Source organism: Protopterus annectens, chromosome 7.part0, assembly GCF_019279795.1.
Source record: "Protopterus annectens isolate FY-2018-M chromosome 7.part0, PAN1.0, whole genome shotgun sequence".
Classification (NCBI taxonomy): domain Eukaryota; kingdom Metazoa; phylum Chordata; order Ceratodontiformes; family Protopteridae; genus Protopterus; species Protopterus annectens.
The window spans coordinates 595,174,049-595,187,827 of record NC_056739.1 but is presented as its reverse complement, the minus strand read 5'-3'; the positions used below and the strand labels follow the sequence as shown (position 1 = coordinate 595,187,827).

The 13,779-nt window shown below is 41.3% G+C and overlaps 1 protein-coding gene across 1 annotated transcript in view; it reads right to left on the bottom strand.

Moving 5' to 3' along the window:
- LOC122806064 (serine/threonine-protein kinase ULK3-like) overlaps positions 1–766 on the bottom strand; it is a 571,755-nt gene extending 570,989 nt beyond the window's left edge. The window contains exon 1 of the mRNA XM_044076303.1: positions 567–766. Coding sequence (XP_043932238.1) covers positions 567–695 — 129 coding nt within the window. The 5' untranslated portion in view covers positions 696–766. The remainder of the gene's footprint in view (positions 1–566) is intronic.
- Between the last annotated feature and the right edge of the window lie 13,013 nt (positions 767–13,779).

The following is a 13,779-nucleotide window of genomic DNA, read 5'->3' as shown; positions in this document are numbered from 1 at the left end:
CCCCCATTATTTCAGGCTTTGTACAGATTACTTAAGCTAAGAGGTTGAGAGGTAAGAGTCCCACACTCAGAAGTATATTTACGTTTAAAACCTACTCCTCCTATACGTTAGCCACTTCAATTAGAAACAAAAATGCAACCGCTGCAAAAGGGTCTAAGTTACAGTATGACAAGGCAGTGATGTCAAACTAGCTCAACACAGTACTGTGTTTGTGTGTTGGTTGGGGGATGCGAACTGCTGCACTCGACGTGTCTTCGTTTTCGGATGAAATAGCCAAGGCATATGTGCGTAACAAAAACAGCACCACACTTCTCAAAAGGAGAAGAAAATAAATGTATTGCGAGCCCTAGCAAACTTTCCTTATTCACAGAAACTGCATCCTGCCCAGTCAAGTATAGAAAAGGGATATGAATCTTCGTGACTAAAGCTAGTCAAAAGTCAAACCGGAAAAACACTGTCAAGTTCAACATGAAGTTTTGTCTTATGAAGCACAGCAGCAATATCTGTTATCACATACTGTACAAGTACAGCCGAACTTGAAAGTGCATTTTGCCTAAATGACCCACCTCTGACACTTCTCCGCCCCTTGCCTTTCGATAGGCCTTATAAACCGTAGCATAGGTACCACTGCCGAGTCTTTCGGTCAAAATGAATTCCTCAAGTTTAGGAGGAGGGAAGCACGCAGCCGAAGCCATGACATTCTGGTGTTATATACTAAAACTCACCAGTACCCCGAGCGCCCGTGACCCCACAACTCGATGGACTGCGCATGCCCGAAAATAGTCACCTTGCCCAGGCACGCTAACGAACAGTAACGCAAAAGACGTAAGGAAGAAATCTATCGCAGTGCATCCGTCCATAGTAAGTAACAGTTTCAATATGGATAAGGCAGAGAGATAAAAATCAGGTTTATAAGCCCAGACTACAATAATTACTTGTCAGTAACCAACCAAAATTTTTAATTTTTAATATTTTCAGGCAAAACGCAAGTATTTACCAAGACACAAAAATTGCATCGAGTGCGACAACTCATACTCAGAAAACTGTTCCTGAAAACTAATTAAATTAGCATTTTTAAGAAGAAAATAATTCAAAGAGAATTCATGGTTTAATTAATCTTGGAGACTTGCACTGCCGATAACATTACGCTTAATATAAAACCCACACTCTATGTTATTCTCTCCCAACCCAAAGCCTACACACAATTTTACTGAGAGCCCATTCTCTAAGGGCTGGCAGAGCTCATTCTCTCTTCCCTCTCTCTCATACATACATGCTACCAGAGGATCGTTGGTTGACTTTCGCACTTCAATCTTGCACGCACGCACGCACGCACACACACACACACACGTCTCTGCTTTCATGCACACATTCACTCCCGCAAGATCGGTCTCACCCTCTTTCTCAGTCTCTTGACAGTCTTCACGTGCTTTCATACACACCTTCATACTCACTCTCTCCGGATTTCTCTCACACACAGTCTCCTCAGCTTACATACATGCATTCACTCCCACATCGCTTTCGCTCTCAAGATTTGTCTCTCTCTCTCTCACACACACACACACACACACACACACGCACACACAGTCTCCCTGCTTTCATGCGCACACTCGATCAAGCGCAGTCTCTCTCTTACTCTCACATGCATACAATCACTCACACATGCTTTATTTTATTATTATTATTTTTTTTAATCTTACACTCATTAAACAGCAAAAGCGCTGTTTAACGAGTGTATAAGACCCCAAATGAGGTACGTTCCTCGTAATGAGGTACACTTGAGAGCAGGGCCAGCCTTAGCTGAAACGGCACCCTAGGCGAAGTACAGCTGCTGTGGCGCACCTTAAGCCTCACCCGCACCATACTCAAAGAACACCCCTAGAGCCACACCCACAAATGGGTCACTCCCACAAAAGCCACTCCAGCTCTTTCAATTTTTAAATGCATGAAAAATCAGTCATACTGTAACAGATAATTTTCTTGGGTGGCGAAAGCCTGGGTACCTTTTTGGCTAGGCTTGTATAGGCCCTAGGGCCGCTAGACTAGTACCTACCTATGAACCTATCTGAATCATATTAATATTCACAAAATTCCAGATAGCTGGGCTGGCAGTGTCACTGTTGCCACCCTTAATTTTAGCTGCTGAGACTGTGTCTTGCTGAAGTGAAAGTGCTATAAACATCTAAACTGAAACTTTTTTCAAAAACTTAATTATCAAATCTTTATATGAGGAAGGGGATGCGATTGACTGCAAAACTCCATCAATACACAGGTAAATACTTTCATTTTCCTTACCAAAAATTTTGTTCTATTTGTTTAACTGCAAAATTAAGAAGAGTATCAAAAACAGATAGACAATATTTGCATGACTAGCTGTTTGTATTGACAACTGTTAGTCACTGTTGCATGAGCATAGCTGACAACTTCCACACCTACATAGGTCCTTCTTCATCTTCACTTTGAATGTAGTGTGTCACAGTCCTAGATTATCCACAGTAACTGCCATGTAAATAAACTGTTTCATTTGCGAGCACACACACACACACACACACACACACACACACACACACACACACACTAATTCCAGTGAGATGCTAGTAATAACTTTTAGTTCTACAACCCTCTTCTGATTTATGTTAGAACTGTTACCAGCCAGATCAAGCCTGCCAAACTTCTGTTATTCTTTCACTTTTAAGAGAAAGTAAACCAAATAAAATATGGAAATTGATGGTAATGTAAAGCTGAGCAGAGTGGCTCAGTCAGTGACAGATGTCAACAACTAGTTGTCTCACAGCAGTGAGCACCCTCCCTTACATCAATCAATCAATAAATAGCCATGAGCTTTCAGGATTAATAAACATCTTTTAAATAAAAGAAGCTGGGTTATACAGTTAGAGAAAATAAGTGTACAGACAATGTACAGTTTTGTTCAGAGGAAATATAAAATCAAATGTTTAAAAAAACAAATGGTTTCTAGAAAAGTATTATCTGACCTGCTAAATACTCCTTAACTAAAATCTATCTAAAAGTTATTAGATCCTGCTTACCACTATCTAAAAAGTATAGACTAATGGGTTAAGCATGACAGAACAAACTCACTCTTGCAAGTAATCCTAAAGTCTATGGAACAAGCAAGCAAGGATCTGAGACTCCAAAAAGACTGTCACAAAATGGTTCCTGTAAAAAGAATCTTTACAGCATAAGGTTCATGCCACTTGGCCTCTGATCAGGAAAAGTCATCACTAGAACATAAGCAACAACAACCAAGCTGAATCCTCCTCCTATTTCATTTTCTTGGTGCTGTCACTCAGAATTCACACTGCTGACAATAAACTGCACCTGAGTGATCAGGGCCAGCCTTAGCTGAAATGGCACCCTAGGTGAAGTATTACACCGGCGCCCCTTAAGCCCCACCCACACAATAATCATGAAAACACCTATAATCCACACTCACAGGTAGGTCACTCCCCAAGAAAGCCACTTCAGTCATTTCCTTCAATTATTTAAATGCATAGGAAGAAAAGATACATTGTAATGTAGTTAAACTGCAAGTGAAGGACGGTGGAATTTTCCTTTAATAAACCAGCTTTACCTGTTGCTCCTTTACACATATTTTACTATGAAAGTCATGTTCTCAGAAAATAGAAGCCCATGTGCCTTGTTTCAAAGGATTTGTTAAGTTAATTTAAACAGTTTAATTTACAAAGTCCATGTAGGCTGTATGCACAGATTTCCCCTCGTCCAGGGCCTTGGTGACTGTCTCAAAGAAGTCCACCAGGTTTAACAGGCATGATTTCCCTTTGAGAAATCCAAACTGAGTAGGGTCAAGTGTTTGGAGATTACCTACATTTTTTTGATAAGGTCCATGATGATTCGCTCCATGGCCTCGCAGATAAGTCTAGTCAGGCTAATAGTTCTATAGTTCCTGAGGTCAGTGGAAGCACCACCTTTGTGCAAGGAAATACCGGTGGCTGTTTTCCATTCAGCTGGTACGAAGCCAGTGCTTAGACTACGACTGAAAAGAGTACCCAATGGTGTTGCTAATTCATGTTGGAGCCCATGTAGGACGCAGCCTAGGATGTTATCAAGTCCCATAGATGCTGTGTTTCTGGCCTTATAGAGGATATTTACTATCTGTTCTTTAGAGATACAAGGTAGGGGACAGGTGGAACGGATGTCACGGGGTACAAGTGGCAGGGACAGGGGAGTGAAGTTTTCACAGAACCTGTCAGCCAAAAGGTTAGCTGTATCCACACGCTTAGTATATGTGGTATCATTAACTGCCAGTTTTGCACAAATCTGGGCCTTTCCTTTTAGGGTACAGCTGTAACTATAGAATGCCTTTTGGTTGTGCTTTGTTGAGGAAGCTACTTTGGACACACAGTTTGCTTTGGGAGGACTTCACAGGTAGTCTGATTTGCTTGTTTAAGCTGAGGAGGGAGTGTTTCCAGTTTAGGAGGGCTCGCTCCCTCTTACTCTTAGCAAGAGGCAAAGAAATATTCATCAGTTTATTTGTTGCCTGCAGCTGTTTCCCTGGTAGACAAGCTGCTGCAAAGACCCTTTTCAGTCATGATTGCAAGCATTTCATACATAAGATGCAGATAAGGTAGTGCAAAAAGTATAACATAGTATAGGAAATACACACATAATTGGAAACATTTTGCAATCAAGTATACAATAGTATTTCTTAAAAATTTACAGAAAGGGGGAGCTTGGGTTTCATCAGCCCAATGATCATGCAATAATAATCAGTTATAATATCCCATAACAACAAATCAACCTGTTGCAGCAAAAAAGATGTTAAGCAAAATCCTTTAATCATGACACTTATTGTTAATGAGTGTTTAGCAAAACTTGCATAAAAAAAAGAAAGAAAAAAAAAAAAAAAAGAGTTTGGCAATTTGACTAGAATGAGAAAATTAAACTGCACTGCTTATAGCATCAACAGCTGCACAGAGTTGATTCTTTACTGTAATTACAGTTCTCCTATTTCACAACTACTCAAATCAACAGAAATGTTATCCTCTTCTGTAACTTTCAGTGAAAACTTAGAACAAAATACCTGCATGGTGCATAAGCTAAAAGTGAACTTGTCCCTGTCTGCAGCTAAATCTTCTGTACATTACTTTCAATAATGAGGAGAAGAATCCTTCCATAAAACACTGCCTCATGTCTTTACAGACCAGCAGTACATTTTCAGGATGTAGTTCAGCTAATTCAGTCTCCATTTGCTTACAACTTCAGCTTCCCAATAAATGCCACTTCTTGGGTGTAAAAAAAACTGAAAATGGAAGTTTATATCATTAACCTTACAAATGCATCACTAGTTAAACATCACTATGTTTAAGAAGTTTCTGCCTGCGTTACTACTTTTATTTCTGTCATGGTATGATGTTCTAAACAGTAGCGTGGTACTGATGTTCTAAACAAAGTACTAAAGTTATACTAGAGTACTCAACATTTCGCAATCAATACTGAAAACAAAACTTTACATTGAACTCTGCAAAATGCATCCGAATCCTCTAGCTGATACCCATCAATGTACTTTTTTACCACCTAATAAACTATGTGCTACAAGACTCAACATGCAGACAGTGCAAAAGTGACCATTTTTTCTGGTTCTGGCAACATGAAGCAACCAATTTGTACAGGTGACCATTTCTTACTAGCAAACTATGCAGTATCAGACAACCAGTACTACACAGGCAAACACAGGCAATCACCCAAAGTGAAAAGTCTGACAAACTTTGCACTCCGCACATATGAAAGACAAAATTGTTTAATACACTACAAAAACACCCATTTCTGAATGCCAGACACTGGATCTACATCCATACGCTGCTACACTCTAGCAAGCAAGGCCAAAGCCGCATGGCTGGATTGGTTATGCCGTAGAATGGGAGAGTAGAGACCTATCCCAGCAGTGGCTAAATTCCCAGCGCCTCCCTCGGGCCGCCTGCCTGCCCCATATAGCCCGCAAAAGAAGGCACAGTTTGACTAGCTCACAGCTCAATATGTCACCCTTTCTGTGGTTTATATTACCCTGCGGAAAACATTGGCAAAATGTCTGCTTTAATTACTACCGGCCCCATAGACTGACCCTGCAATAACTCCACCATAACTCCTTCCAATAACACCAAAAGCCACTTACTAAGCAGAGAGGAGGAAGGGAACAGAAGAACCTTAATAAAGCAAACGTCCAAACGTGTCGTGATGCACACATGTTCATGTTCCTCCTTACAGCAGACTCTCATTGTAACGCGAAGTAAAGTTTTTTTTTTTAAAGCGTCCTGACCAACCTGCAGCTGTAAGTGGGAGGGCACTCCCCCCCCCTCCCCCATGGCAACAACTTCCAGTTAAACTTAAGCAGGGCGCCGAGAAGAGTGCAAACGTTAATTAAAATAAATACATACATAAAAAATACATACATAAATAAAAACTGCGCCCTTTAAGAGGCTGGTCTGTAGGCACCCTAGGCGGTCGCCTATGCCTAAGACCGGCCATGCTTGAGAGATATCATGCATGCATACATTCACACACACATACTTTTTTTGTCTTCTTTTTTGACATTTTACACTCACTAAACAGCAGAAGTGCTGCTTAGCAAGTGTAAAATAATGGTGGCTGTTTTGTCTTTCTCAGTCCGAGCTCCACAGTGGCAGATCCCTTTCGTGTACCATGTTGATATTTCCACTGGATGTGGATGCCAATGGGCATGTTTATTCAGAGAGCCACATAGCTGAGCATGTTTTCATGAAAAAGAACACCCAGGTCATAGTGATGACGTAGATAGCCAGTAATGAAAACTGGATATATTCAGTTATTGATTTTGACTTTTGTATGAGGTATTCTGTGCGGTGCAGAGAGCCACATCACACAATATAGTAGGGCCAGTAAATTATGTTAATTAAAATCTAGACAAGTGAAATGCGTAATAATTAGCCAATCTCACACACGCTGAACCAACAGCAGAACTGTATAAAGTATGCATACACCCTACATTCTGATCTTCCCTCAAAAGTCTATACCACTAGAGTACACCCTTGGGAATTTTAACCGAGATAATGCCAGGGGCTGCTGCAGGTCTGCTACATCTGTATGTGCTAGATGCTGAAGTCAGTGCTGTTGCTGCTGACAACAGGCCTAGGCTGAGAAGGAGAAGAGTGTTCAGGCCAAGGGTAATCTTCCAGGGACTACATGAGCTGAAGATTGTAGAGTGCTACAGGGTAGACGGGGACATACTAAAGAACACACTGAGCTCTGTCGCCCTCAGGTCAGAGCCAGAGCCAACAGAGGGGAACCCATCCCAGTGGAAACAAAGGTAAGTATAGCCCTTAGGATACTAGCTACAGGTACTTTTCAAAGACCAACTAGGGACATGATGGGGGTGTCACAGGCATCTGCATCCAGGATACTCCACCAGTTCCTGGATGGTATGCTACCACATGCCAGTGAGCACATATCTTTTCCCCTCTCCCCTGAGGTGAGAGCCAGCAGTATGCAACAGTTCCATCATGTAGCACACTACCCTGAGGTACGGGGTGCCATAGATTGTACCCATGTATACATCAAGGCTCCACCTGGTGAGCAGGGTAGAATCTATGTTAACCATAAGGTGTACCACTCCATCAACTGTCAAGACATGTGCAATGCCCAGGGGATTATCCTGAATGTGTATGCTGGCAGCCCTGGTAGTTATCATGACTCCCATATCTGGCACACATTACAGCCATACCAGATGTTTGCTAGGGAGGACATCCCACATGGTCATTTACTGGGGGATGCTGGCTATGCACTGGAACCATAAATGATGACATCCATCAGAAATGCACCCACACCCACAGAAGAATGCCATAATAAGGCACACACACAAACTAGGAACATCATAGAGCATGTGTTTGGGCTGCTGAAGTCACGGTTCCAGTGCCTAGATATATCTGATGGAGCCCTGCAGTATTCCCCAGCCACATGTGCACATATATTCACAGTATGTGCTATTGCTACACAATGCAGGATCGGCAAAGGGACTGGATACACAGCCCTCCCACCAGTGCCTAGGTCACCACAGCCACAGTCACAGGAGGACTCAGAGGAGGAACCCCCTGTTGATGTCCCTGTAGACAGACGTAAGTGTGCTCAGTATTCCCTGGCTTTGGCTAAGAGGCAATGCATAGCACATTCACTGACAACCTAGGGCCCTAGGGACTGACACCTTACTCCTACTCACATACAGAAATTAAAAATGATGGCAGGCAACCCACACATCCTGTACCTACTCATGTATTGGCTGTGTACTGCTTGCATCAGACAGAGTCAGCCCTGAACTACAGTTGTGTCAGCTGCTGCATTTGCAAGATAAATCCATAATCTACACAGTACTCATAAGGATTATTATGATATGGCAATGTACTTATGGATCTGATACATTATGCAAGTAAATATAGTGGGCTACTTAGACAGAAATTACACCCACATGGGACTACAGATACTCATTCCACTACCTTGTTTCAATGAGTATTCACTAGGCCTCATGCATGGAATAGTCATGCAGAACTACTGTAACAGATTACTGGTACATCAGTCAAGGGAGATGTTAGACATTGGGGTTACATGATAGTCAGACTATCCCAGCAGAACATGTTTTGGTGTTCCACCACCCCCAACACAGCAGTGTTCCCTTGTAACTCTTGTAACATAAACTCATCAATGGTATATCAGCATGCCAGGCAGTCTCAGGACAGTAACACAGAAATTTATCATACAGTCCATATCTTACTTAGCGCATGAATAATATGCAGTTGATTGTGTGATGAATGATCGCTGTCTGTCAAGCAACTTGTGTGACTCAAAGGACTAGGGCAATTAGCTTGTGTGATGGCTTCATGGTTCTATTTTAGACATAACCACTTATTTTGAATGTCAGGTAGAATTACTTTTTGTTTTACAGACTGTCTTTCTGTGTGTGGTGTAATATTATTAACCTTTATGACATAGTAATTACATCACACAACTGAAGAAAGTCGTAGTCAAGTTCAGTGATGTGCAGCAGTGAAGAAACAGGGACACATGTTATTTTGTGTAGCACACAACTCCTGCACTGGAGTACAGGTAGGTGTGGGCTGGAGTCAGTTTATAACTAGCAAAAATCCCACTGGGCATGCTCATACACTTAGTTAAGCACAGATAGACCAATTATGTTGCTCCCCACTCATAAATGACTTGTTATATTGTATACAGCTCAACAAGCTCCTGCCTGGTGCCCTGCAGAGTTCTACAGCAGCAGGGAGACAAAAGTGAGACTTTGGAGTGATTAAGTATAATTTTTCTGCATTTTCTTGCTGCCTTTAGCTAATTCTGCCTAAAATGACAATTTTTTAGAATTTGTGTGATTTAGAAAGCTTGTTTCAGCTACATATTGTACTTATTTTACTGCCTGCACTTTGATAAAGTAATTTTTGTGTTTAAATTACCTGTTTAACTGTTGTAGGCTACACACTCAAGTGTGATAGCCATTTCTGTGCATTCAAAGTGTTTTTTTTTATTGTAACTGCTTTATTTTCTAAAAAAAAAAAAAAAAAAATACTTGTTTTCCCTCCTTTCTAAGCTAGTATAGTCCAATTTTCTGGTTAGCGCTGAATTCATGACTATGTTACAAGTTTCTGTGTTTGCCATACCTTACGTGGATAGACGGAAGTTTCTCTGTTCACCTGTGAGAGGGGGAGCTTTGAGCAGCCTATCTGTCCCTGGAGGAGTGGTTTCAGCCCAGAAATTAGTAGTTTATTGGCCATTTTAGGCTAATTTCTCTCTCTTTCATTTCTCTGCTATGAAACCCTCATTTGCCAGTTTTTTCTGCTTGTATACAGCTCAGCAAGAGCCTGTCTGGTGCCCTGCAGAGTTCTACAGCAGCAGAGAGACAAAAGAGAGACTTTGGAGTGCTTAAGTATCATTTTTCTGCATTTTCTTGCTGCCTTTAGCTAATTCCACCTAAAATGCCGATTTTTTAGAGTTTCTGTGATTTAAAAAGCTTGTTTCAGCTACATATTGTACTTATTTTACTGCCTGCACTTTAACAAAGTCGTTTTTGTGTTTAAATTACCTGTTTAACTGTTGTAGGCTACACACTCAAGTGTGATAGGCATTTCTGTGCATTTAAAGTGTTTTTTTGATTGTATCTGCTTTATTTTCTGAAAAAAATATATACTTGTTTTCCCACCTTTCTAAGCTAGTATAGTCCAGTTTTCAGGTTAGTGCTGAATTCAGGGCTGTGTTACAAGTTTCTGTGTTTGCCCATACCTTATTGGATAGAAGGAAGTTTCTCTGTTCACCTGTGAGAGAGGGGAGCTTTGAGCAGCCTATCTGTCCCTGGAGGAGTGGTTTCAGCCCAGAAATTGTAGTTTATTGGCCATTTTAGGCTAATTTCTCTCTCTTTCATTTCCCTGCTATGAAACCCGCATTTGCAAGTTTTTTGTGCTTGTATACAACTCAGCAAGCTCCTCTATGGTGCCCTGCAGAGTTCTACAGCAGCAGAGAGACAAAAGAGAGACTTTGGAGTGCTTAAGTATCATGTTTCTGCATTTTCTTGCTGCCTTTAGCTAATTCCGCCTAAAATGCCGATTTTTTAGAGTTTCTGTGATTTAAAAAGCTTGTTTCGACTCCATATTGTACTTACTTTACTGCCTGCACTTTAACAAAGTCGTTTTTGTATTTAAATTATCTGTTTATCTATTGTAGGCTATACACTCAAGTGTGATAGCCATTTCTGTGCAATTAAAGTTTTTTTTTTGATTGTATCTGCTTTGTTTTCTGAAAAAAAAATATACATGTTTTCCCACCTTTCTAAGCTAGTATAGTCCAGTTTTCAGGTTAGTGCTGAATTCAGGGCTGTGTTTCAAGTTTCTGTGTTTGCCCATACCTTACTTGGATAGAAGGAAGTTTCTCTGTTCACCTGTGAGAGAGGGGAGCTTTGAGCAGCCTATCTGTCCCTGGAGGAGTGGTTTCAGCCCAGAAATTAGTAGTTTATTGGTCATTTTGGGCTAATTTCTCTTTCATATCCCTGCTATAAAACCTGCATTAGCAGCGCTGGTTAGGTAGGGTATAACTATTCCTGGGTCCACAAAGTCTACTCTTCAATTTTCCCTTCGAACTAGACAAACTTTCAGCTTAAGCACTCAAACCATTCACTTCTCAGCCCGGCACTTGCTCAAAACTCATAGCAAGCACTAATAAACCTTAGCACTAGACCCCCCCCCCCATACTGTAGAGAAGGACAAGGCTCTGTATTCAACCTTACCAGCCAATATTCAGCCTTACCATCCAATCAGTAAAACAGCTCACTGTACCTATCCAGGCATGTTCAAAGGGCAGTTTCAGGTGTACTCTCCGGTCCAACTGGTGAATCTGGGCATTTTGAGGCAATGTTACAACTGCCTCATGTACACAAACAACCTCTCCTCTTACCACCAAACACCAATACATGAGAGAGATGCAATTATACAGCCAAACTGGAGGCTAAGCTCTCTCAACCCAAGACTGAACCAGACAGTCAAGAGGAGAAGGGAATTACTTGCATCACACCACCAGTCTCACACAGATCTATGAAACCAGCACCGTCAAAAAACACACACAAATACACAAAAACATGCTTGGAGGCTCTAAATAAAAATCTGCAAAAACAACAGAGACCTCCAAAGCAGACATCCAAGCAACCTCCACCCCCCAACACAAGCCATGAAACACATACTTCACAGAACCAGTGTGCCATGCAATCACAGCCCTTAAGGCAAAATAACATACCCAACACACTAGTAATAGGTGACTCTATAGTCAGGCACACTGATGTCCCACTCACTAGGCTAAACAAGGAGAAGATTACTGTTAGCTGCCTGTTGGGTGCCAGGATCCGCCACATAACACAAGCACTCAGGTCACTCCAGAACAAGCACAAATACAACTCTGTCATTGTCCATGTTGGTGTGAATGATCTGAGCCGTACCTCCCTGGACTACATGAAAAGAGACATGGAGGAGCTCTCTGATCACATAGCTCAGGCTGGTATGACCCTGACCTTAAGTACCATCCTGCCCTCACCAAGAATGATACCATGGTATAAAGAAAAAATTATCAATTTCAACAATTGGCTAAGCTTCTGGTGTCATTCAAAGGTGGATTCCCCGGGTTGTCGGGCCAAGGCCTTTTGAATGGAAAAGGCTCGAAAAACCCACTCTGTTACCCAAAGAAAAAAAAGGGTTGCCCCTTAAACCCGGGAATTCAAACCCTAAAAAAGGCCCCACCCCCATAGGGGTTTTAGGCAAGGCCCCAAAGAAAAACCCCCACTGGCTTAAAAAACCCCCACAAAACCCAAAAAAACGGGGGGAATCCTATTAAATCCGGGAACCCCAAACCCCCAAAAGGGGCACACACAAGGCTTAAAAAATCTTTAAGTGAAATAAAAAGGGAAAACGGGTTTAAAGGTTTCCAAGACCCCCCACCATTCCCAGGAACCCCTTTCCTCATTTCGAAAAACCGGGAAAACAAAACCCCCAAAACCCGGGGGAAAATTCCCCCAAAAATTAAAAGGGAAACACCCCCGGGTTAAAATTTCCCCAACATTTCCCAAAATTTTAAATCCCCCGGGGAAATTTAAAAACCCCCCAAATGCAAAAAATTTTGGGATTTGGTAAAATCCCCCAAAAACCTTTTCCCAGGGAACCCCCTTTGATTTCCTAAAAACCCCGGGGAAACTTTCCCTGCCAAAAAACCCTGATAGGGGGTTTTGATTTCCAATTAAAAAGACGGAAAACTCTAAGAACAACCCCCCCCAAAAAAAAAATTTTTAGAATTTTTAAACCCAAAACCCCGGTTTTTGCCGGGAAAGCAAAAAACCAGAGGGGGGGGAAACTAATTGGAAACCTTGGTTTAATAAACCAAAACCCATTTTTTGCCCGGTTTTTAAAAGGGGTTAAAAACCCAAAAGGCTTTTGATTTGCCCAAAATTTTATCTGGATTTTCCCCACATTTTTTGGCCCACCCCTCAAAAAACCCCCCAAAAAAACCCCTTTTCAAAAAAAATTCAATCATTTGGACCAGGGGGGAAATTTTTTTTTTCCCCTCTAAAGGTAACGGCGGGGGCCCAAGGGGGCTTTTCCTTTTTTTTTAAATTTCATTTTAAATGGGGAAAACCAAAACAAGAATTTTTTTGGCCCCCAAGCAAAAAAAAGTATTAAAAAAAGGTGCGGGGAACCCTGCCTTTTTAAAAAAGCTATACAATGGGGAAAAACTAAACAAGGAAGGGAAACCCTTTTTTTTATCAAAGAAATTTGGGGGTTTCCCCCCTTTTTAAAATTTTTCTTTTCCAATTTTAGTTGAAAGAAAAATTTTTTAAAGGTTTTAAAATTTTAAAAAGGAAATTCTTTAAAAACCCTTTTTTTCAAGTTTTTAATGGAGTTGGGTTTCAGATTTTTTAATTTGTAAAGGGGGCCAGAAAATCTTTTTTTTGGAAAAACCTTTTTAAAAATTTCCTGGGACCGGGTTAAACTAAAACTTCCCCCCTTTAAAAAAAGGGCCCAAAACCCAAAAGAAGAAATCCCCGGGTTTTTCACAGACCTCAAAAAACCCTTTTAAAAAACCAAAACAAACTTCAATCCCCAAGGGGTAAAATTTCCCCAGGGCTAAAGGGATAACCCTCCCCAACCTAAAACCTTTAACTAAGCCTTTTCCACCTACGTCCATGGAGGGGTTTTCCCAAAAGAAAAACCAAGTTATTCCTCCAAAAGGGGGAAA